Source organism: Lutjanus erythropterus, chromosome 15 (assembly GCF_056507025.1).
Source record: "Lutjanus erythropterus isolate fLutEry1 chromosome 15, fLutEry1.hap2, whole genome shotgun sequence".
In the NCBI taxonomy this organism is placed as follows: Eukaryota; Metazoa; Chordata; class Actinopteri; order Lutjaniformes; family Lutjanidae; genus Lutjanus; species Lutjanus erythropterus.
The window spans coordinates 37,227,108-37,236,132 of NC_139331.1; the positions used below are offsets into that span (position 1 = coordinate 37,227,108).

Consider the following 9,025-nt stretch of genomic DNA (forward strand, 5'->3'; position numbering starts at 1 on the left):
GTTGAAATTCAGATGTTTGTTCATCATATATTCTGTGATTACATCACAGTACGAACAGCGTCCAGTCTGAGCTTCTCACTGTTTGATTGGATTTTTCTCTGCAGACTGATGAAGGTGAATTTTCCGCAGATTCCTCCTTTAATCAGAGCGTCTCTCTGGTTGTTGAACCTGACAGGTACAAACATCATGTGTTTATGAGACGAGAACATATGACAAAAACAAACAAAGAGATCAAAACGAAAACAAAACAAGACTGCGTACAATCTTTTCACATCTTTTCATATTGTGTTAAAAAATAATACGCCCTGAAAGGTTCATATAAAGAAAATCAAAGCTGTAATATATAAAAATAACAAAAGCTAAAATCATCATCAGTTGAATTTTAACACAATTAGACTGAATATTCCACCAAATATCATTAAATTAAAAACACAATCAATAATCAATCAACACCAAAACAAAACAAAAATACACAAAACATGAAACAAAACACTCCAACAAAAAAAATTACAAAATAAATAAGTCAAACAGAAAATACATTTTATTCATAGCACCTTTCAAAACACTCAAGAACACATTAAACAGTTTAAAAAATAAATATCACATGAATATAATTAAATCAAACAGTAACATTAAAAACCAAAAGAGCAAAGAGTCAAAATATAACCAGAATAAATCTGAGAGCCACAGAGAACGACGTGAAAACATCTGAATGTTCTGTTTGTCCTCTGACTGTGTGTGTGTGTGTGTGTGTGTGTGTGTGTGTGTGTGTGTGTGTGTGTGTGTGTGTGTGTGTGTGTGTCCTGCAGCAGGTCTCACATGAGTGAACAGAGCAGCTGCATCTTAATTCAAACTGTTCATTCTGTGGGACCATGAACACATCACATCTGACCACGAACACACCACAGCAGCACCTCGACAGGAGCTGCTACACACACACACACACACACACACATGCACACACACGCACACACACACACACACGCACTCCCGCACACATGCACACACACACACACACACACACACACACACACACACAGCTTAAAGGAACATACGGCTGGTTTTATACGTCTGTTTAAACACCTCCACCCTGCAGATCAATGCTGATAAGTCGATTGATCTCTTGGTGAATCAATCATTTTTTTAAATTAATTTCTTTTTTAAATAATTTAACAAAAAAAATTGTGAAACAGCTTCTGAAATCTTTTTCTTTGAAGATGCCACCTCAGGCTCTGCAAACATTTGATCTATTTTCTTACAATTTATAGAAAATTAATCCTAATAATTCTAATTATAGCAAACCAGAATCAGGTTTTATAGTCACATAGGTTTCAGGTATGAGATATTTGCTGCAGTTTGTTGGTTCATCAACAAAGAATGAAAAACATATAAATTAAAATTCTCTTCTGCAGTTCTGCAGGTCAAGAAACACAAACAGAAAAACTGAAAATAAGATATGACAAAAAAAATACAATATGATCTTTCTTTAAATGAAAGAGCTGTATTATTAAGATTAATCACTTTATCAAAAATAATAGCTTCAGGGAAAATAATATTTAATCAATAACTGCAGATTGTTTTCTGAATCCTCCGTCAGTTTGTAGATTTATTTTACTTCACGTCACTTCAGTGAGACTTGGCCTGCAGACAGATCATCCATCACTGCTCACACGTGTTATAATTCTTTTCTTTTGTCAAAATTACATAATTATTATTGCCATAATGCAGCTGAGAGCAGGGGCTGCTGGGAAAACTCTCCCTGTTGGTGCATTCAAGGACGCTCTGACATCTGAGATTTAAGAGTTCTGAAACCTTTTAAACACAAGAAACAACCAGAGAGATGTTTCACGTTTGTCCTCTGGATCAAATTTTACTGCTGACGTCGAACACGTTTCTCCTTCACTTAATGCAACAAAGAAATGACTGGACTTTTTAACACAAAATAACTTCTTATTAAAATACATTACATCAATTTGCACTTTTGCACAGCAACGAACCTCCACAGAAACAAGAGCCAGATTGTTTAGTGCATTTATTTAAAAAAATATATTATTTTTATGTCATAAGTGAAAAGACACTGACAGTAATAAAAACACAAAATTAGTTGTAGGACATCTCTAATTGTATGCAGATATTTTCTGACTCATTTTTGCAGATTCCAGTACCAACGTGTGAATTAAATCTACTGGACAAAATGAGAAAACTACGGCTACAACAGAATTTTCTCATAAAGACAAATGAATTAAATTGTTGTATTGAAGGAACGTGATTTGATTCACGTTAAAGTGTCATTCTATCCTCCTCATTTCAGGATGATACTATATTCATATTGTCATATTGTAATATATAATATAATATTTATTTTAAAGCCTTTAGCAGCCGATACATAACGTACCGATATTATCGTTCATAATGTGTAAAGTGTCGTCTTTACAGCAGATTCACTGACTTCATTTATTTTCTTTCAGGAAAATTTTAATAAAAGTATGTTTTTAAATTCATTTTGAACCAATAGTTTTAAATTTCTTAGTTAAATTAGTTTCAAGAATCATCGTATTATTTTGAGATATTTTCTTTTGTTGGTGCAACATTTTTGAATTATGTATCAATAATAACTTTAAATGACAGCTGTCTTATCAGAGATAAAATCATCTTTAAAATAAAAATTTAATTCACAATTGTTCCTCTCAGAGTATAAATTTTTTATCTGAATATAATCAAACGTGGATGAAAAGATCTTCAGTCACTCTGTTTTTATTCTGAGTGTGTTTTTATATTTGACGTCTTTTTTATGTGAACGCAGAAATTTATGTTAGAAAGTTGTGTTACTTTATTGTGATGATTTCATTTGTGTATCTGACACTTTTTTGTTTTATGTTCATGAATTTGTAGATTAATGCATCAATTATTGTCTTGCAGCAAAATCCTCAGTATAAAAGTGCAAATTTGGAGAACAAAGTTAAAGTAAGTAAATACATTTTTATTTGTTTTTGTGTCAGTTTATTGTATTTTGTTCTGCTGATGTCAGTTTATTTGCATCACAAGTTGCATCGGAAGTTAATTAATTAATTATATTATAATCCTTCTTTTCGTTTTAATGAACCTTTTGTTTATTAGTTTTGTGAAGTTACTTAATTGTGATGTTCTCAACTGTGTCATTAAGTATCTGCCACATTTTGCGAGAGGCTGTGTGTTTTTTTGTAGATTTAAACTATTTATACCGAACTAATTTCTTCTTGCAGACTAAAATAAAATCTGTGTAACGTGAAGGTAAATAAACTGTAAAGATAAATCTGAGTCGACACAATATTCATTCATTTTCATTTATTTATTATTTTGTGTTAAGGATTTTTCTGTAAATTCTGCAGTTTTTCTTGGAACTTACTGTACATCTTCACCTCTTCAGGCCTTTAAAAAATCTTGACCACGATACAAAACCTCCATTAGAAACTTGCCTGTTTTAAATCTTCAGTATCTCCTGGTTTGGTGAACAGGATGACCTGTCGGTGTGTATCTGTGGTGGGAAACTGAGTCGTCTCTACTGTGTTTCTATTTGTTATGAGTGATTCTACCGACACCACAACATTCATTAAGCCGTGTTGATGGTTTCAGCGACGCTCTCAGGGACTTTAACGTGATATTTTCCCACAGGGAGGCTGGTTGGAGAAAATGTGTGTTTATTGTTTGCAGTTTGGTGGAAGCAGCTCGAGTCTGTGCAGGTCTGAGGCTGATAAGACCCAGACTGGAGGATTATGGTAATAACAGGCTGCCACTGGCTGCTGGGTCCCATCACAGCCGGACGGGTGGGTGGGCGGGCTGCGGACGCTTATCACCGCGTTGCAGTGGGCGATTCTTCACGCAGTCACATGACGGCCGACACCTTGATTCACACTGCAGCTGGACAAAGAACAGCTCAGCGCTTTTTATCACCAAACCAGAGCGAAGATGACGAGTCGATGGGGCACGTTGATTGTTTTAAAAGCACAAATGATCCCGTCAGTCAGCTGAAATGTGACGGAAGGCGAAGGACTCTGACCAGCAGATATCATCAGTAATAATCAGGAATCAGAAATAAAGGGGTATACCGTATTTTTTAAATGCTCGTAAACTCTTTCTGTCACTGTTATCTCACCAAGCAAGCGGCGCCATGCAAAGAAAACACTCAGAAACAATCATTTTCAGGTGCTTTTGTGTGGTCAAATAGAGCCATTTCTGCAGCGTTGCGTACCCCGCAATCAAACCATCAGATAAGAACGCTGCTCTGCGGCTCCTTCAGCAGAGACGGTGACCTTCAGGTTAGAAAACCTGGTCCCCGAACCCGGTTAGTTTAGTACGTACGATGGTTTCTTCCATTCAGAGTGAGCTTGCAGGAGAAAAAAACAAAAAGAAAAGAAAGAAAAGGACGCCTGGTGCATCTTTTCCAGAATGGGATGAAACTGTATGTACAGTTGCCAAGGAGACAGCAGGCAGAGGGGTAGTTAGAGGCTGTTAACCCACACACCCTGTGTTTTCATTCACACTGCTCTTCTCTCTGCTGCGTCCTCAGGAATCAGTTCAGGAGACGCTGCCACAGACACAACAGCACAGGTAAGATCCAGATTTGACTTCACTTTAAAAGACGAAGATTCCTCCTGGTGTTGCAGATGTTGAAGTGAGACTATTGAATAAATGAGAAGAAATAACTTCAGTCTGTCTGAGCTTTGAGTTTTTCCTCTCTGGTCATGTCTCCTGCAGTAAAACCCCGGGGGACGCTGCAGCTTTAAAAGGACATAATTGAGTGTCAATGATCACCACATCAGCTGCAGAGTAACTAATGCAGACAATCAGCGAGCTCCAAATCAGAAAACTGGGAGAGAAACACGTCCGTCCCATCAGCAGCCTCAGCTGTGCGTCCGTCACGCTCCCACGCTCACTTCACTTCTCATTTCTCCTCTGGTCGCAGCCCACTGGAGCCCGCTGAGGAATTATCTGCTGTCAGGACCCGCCCGGGACGCCGCCGTCGCCAGGGGCTGAGCCATGCTGTCCGCCGCCATTCAGATCCTGGCGTTCGCCCTGGCCCTCCTGGGCGTCCTCGGCACCACCGTGGCCACTCTGCTCCCCAACTGGAAGGTGAGCATCAACGGCTGGTCCAGCATCATGACGCCCATCTCGCAGATGCAGGGTCTGTGGATGGACTGCGTGTGGTACAGCTCCGGCGTCTTCAGCTGCACCATGAAGAACTCGGTGCTGTCGCTGCCGGCGTATCTGCAGACCACACGGGCTGCCATGGTTCTGTCCTGCATGGTGGCGGCGTTCGGACTCTGCCTTGCCTCCCTGGGGCTGAAATGTACCCGCTGGGGGGGCAGCCACCGAGCGAAGGGGCACACGGCCATCGCTGCTGGGGGCTGCTTCGTCCTGGCCAGCTTCCTCTGCCTCGTCCCGGCGTCCTGGTTCACCAATGAGGTCATCACCGCCTTCCTGACCACGGACCTGCCGGACAGCAGTAAATATCAGCCCGGAGGAGCTCTGTGCGTCACCTTCATCTCCGCCGGCTTCCTCCTAGCTGGAGGGGTCATTTTTTGTTTGTCGTGTCCCGGAAAGAGAACGGGACGGCCGGAATACGCCTCCCCCTCCGACCCCGACAGACTTCTGATGTACGGAGACGAGCGGCGGAGGCGGGAGCTGAAGACGGAACCGAAAAACAGGCAAAACAAGACAGTTCAGCTGCAGCTGGATGACGTGAAGCAGGAGAAAGCTCCTCAGGAGAAACCTGGACAGGATCAGGGGCAGAAGCTGTACTCGTCTCCGTCCAAACTCCCTCCAAAAGACATCAAGGACAGCTACAGCCTCCAGGAGTACGTGTAATCCTCACAGCTGAGAGGGGAAATGTGGAGTTTTCAGCTGAGGCTTTCTGGCTCATTGAAAAGGGGGAGGTGGGCAGGGGGAGGTCTGTGCGACGGGGAATAATTACCAAATGTTGGAAAAGACAGATTGTAGATGAGAAATGAGCCGAAAACCAGAGGACACAAGCTCTGTGAGGACAAGAGGTGCTTTAAAAACACTGCACAGGCACCAAACGCTGTAAATCCTTTAAAAACTGCAGCAGCTTTTCCACACCAAAGGTCTAAAGAAAAATCAAGAGCTGAACCTGCTGATCATAAAAAAAAAAAAAAAGAATCTGCCTGATATTGAAAGCCATCATTTTCCAGCTGTAGATTCTGTCACCTGAGATTAACTAGCGCTCACACAGGGCCGGTCCAAAGCTTTCTGAGGCTGGAAGCAGGATTTATACACCCAAAATAAAAAAAAACATGATCAACAACAACAACAGCTGAATTATAGAGTTATTTTATGAAAAAATATAATAATAAAATAAGATTAAAAATACAAAAACAGAGAATGTGCAGCCTGTTCACTGTTGAATAACACAGTAATGTCTTAATTTATTTTCCGTGTTATCTCAATGCCTTTTTTTTTTCACTCCATTTAGTCTGTGCTGACTCACACAGAGACGGCGTGTCGTTTTACATAAAAATGTTTTAGAGAAAAGATGTCAGGTGATGTCATAAACAAAAGCAAAAAAAAACAAAAACCTCCACCTTTTTGTCCGCTGCTTCTGTGAACTTATTTTGCTTGCAAATTACATTAATAATATCTATATATACACATCCATATTTGAAATTAAATAAGTTATTTACACCAAAATGTCTTTTAAAGTGGCGCCGTCCCATGAGATCACATTCAGATATTTAAGATACACTTCAAAAAACCCAAATCAAAACCCAAACTTTGATACTGAGTCCCACAATTCTGAAAAATGTTTTGAGGATGGAGGTTCAAACCTGACAGCAGATATCTGTGACAAAATATTTAACATGATATTAACTGTCATTAATTACTAATATTAATTTACTGAAGAGGGTTATCATAATTAGATTTTATCTCCAACATGTAAAATAAAATTAAGAAAATAAAAACTTTTTATGGGTCTGTATATGATGTGAGGAAGGGATCAGGGGATATATTTTGTCAGTGGCACCTTTAATGTAAACCTTGTTTTACATTTGAGCACTACGTTAAAAAAAAAAATCACATAGTGTATCTTAAAGGGGCAGTTCACCCAAAATCGTCTGGCCTGAAATGTTCATCCATGTATTCTTTTTCTTTCCAAAAATCCTGACCTGGTTACTCAAGATAATCCACAGACCTTGTTGTGAGCAGTTTCACGGAGGAAATACTTTCTGCTGAGTTCCAGCTGAGTGCCATTTAGTTCCATTATACTGGAAAGAAGGCCAACATCTCTGTGGCTGATATCTCCAAAATTCTGCAACTCACACCAAAACTATCTGGATGGATAAACAGCACTAAAGGAAAGAGGAAAAATACATGACCTTGATTTTGGGGTGAACTGTCCCTTTAATACTCAAGACAGTCATTCATAACTGACTAGTTTGCTAATATTTCACCTGTTTAAATTAAGATAGGTGACAGTACAGCTCATCAAAATCCTGTAAAATAATTATGTAAACTGATGAGATTTTAAAGTTCACTTTCACAAAATATACCTAAAATCAAATGACGTTAATATTGGTTAGGTTAGTATAATCAGATTTGATTTCATCTTAATTTGATTTGGTTTAATTGATCTATTAGATTCATGTACATGGTGATGAATTTCCCTTTTTTTTGTGACAAAATAAGTCACAGTCAATAAGTAGAAAGTAAATAAAAATAGAAACTAAACTTTCAAAGTAAAGCTCGCTGAGAAACATTTGAAGATCGGTCGTCATTATTCACCAAAACTACTTGGTTAAATTTAAGAAATGATGATGGTTTCAGTTAAAATAACTGCTTCCTTAAAACAAACAATAACTTTCTACACAACTAAACCCCAGTCTCCTGTGTGAAAGTACTACATTTATTCACATTAGTACTAAGTGTCACAGGGGAAAAAAGCAGTTTTGGGTCTGTACACAAATCTATACATTAAATTTTGTGACTAATTCACTTTAACTTGAGTTATAATCAGCTGATAAATCACAGAATGTATGTTTTGAAAAAGTAGACCTGCAGAAAACATGTTTTTCTTTCTAGTGTATCTTAACTTGTGATAGAACATCACGAGAGAAACCCAACAACTGTTCACATGTTACCTGTTTTGTCTTTGATGAAGTCACCTGTGTCACGTCTCTTTGGGCCGGTTCTGGACTGAGTTTTTGGAAAACCTTCCCGAGCCTCGCTGCATGCTGTCCGTGCTGCAGATGCTGCTTAAAGCTTGAATTTAGCCAAAGCTGCTGTCGTTGCTTGAAGCAATAAAAACATTGTTGATCTTTTAAAATTCATGGTGTTATCGAAGATGAAAACGAGTCCAGATCCAAGGCCTCAAAACGGCGGTGTCCGCTCCGTCTTTTCCCAGCGGCTCAGAGGGAGGCGAGGGGTGCAGAGCAGCGTGGAGAGAGAGGTAATGATGCTCTTTGCTTTCCCATTATCCTCTCACCACGGTTGGATGCACACTGCACACACACACACACACACACACACACAGACACACACACACACACACACACACACCTCCACCACCCTCCTTCAGCTGTATGAAAAGGACATCCAGTCATTTATAGGATGTAACATAAAGCCTGATGGAGACTGGACAGTCCACAGTGTTGTGTCCATTTGGAGGTGAGCTGTCAATCAAACCTGTCACTACGTCTCGGGAATAAAAAGGAAAGAAACTGCTGAGCTGAACGCCAACGCTGCCTCTCAGGAAACCTTCACACCTGCAAAAAACCCCCAAAAAAAACAATTTAAACAGGAAAATAGAGTCGGTTCATCGATGCTGCAACAACATTTTCATTTTCACCGTCCAACCTGACAGTTAACGTAAAAAGAACAGGACACAATCAATCACAAGCAGCTAGAAAACTCAAATCAAAGCATGGCACAAGGACAACAAGAGGACCAACAGAATAACTGATGTATTCTGTCAGTGTTTCTGTTTTTGCTGCTTTTGTACTTAAACTTCACGCCTATTCAATTAGAGAAACAT

The 9,025-nt window shown here is 39.5% G+C and overlaps 1 protein-coding gene across 1 annotated transcript; it reads left to right on the forward strand.

Annotated features, from left to right (window-relative positions):
- The first annotated feature begins 4,062 nt into the window (after positions 1–4,062).
- LOC146314877 (claudin-20-like) lies at positions 4,063–6,144 on the forward strand. The gene is made up of 2 exons (XM_084736800.1): positions 4,063–4,587; positions 4,735–6,144. Exon 2 carries the CDS (start codon positions 5,017–5,019, stop codon positions 5,842–5,844), a length of 828 nt encoding a protein of 275 aa, XP_084592926.1. The 5' UTR covers positions 4,063–4,587; positions 4,735–5,016; the 3' UTR covers positions 5,845–6,144.
- Positions 6,145–9,025: the final 2,881 nt, after the last annotated feature.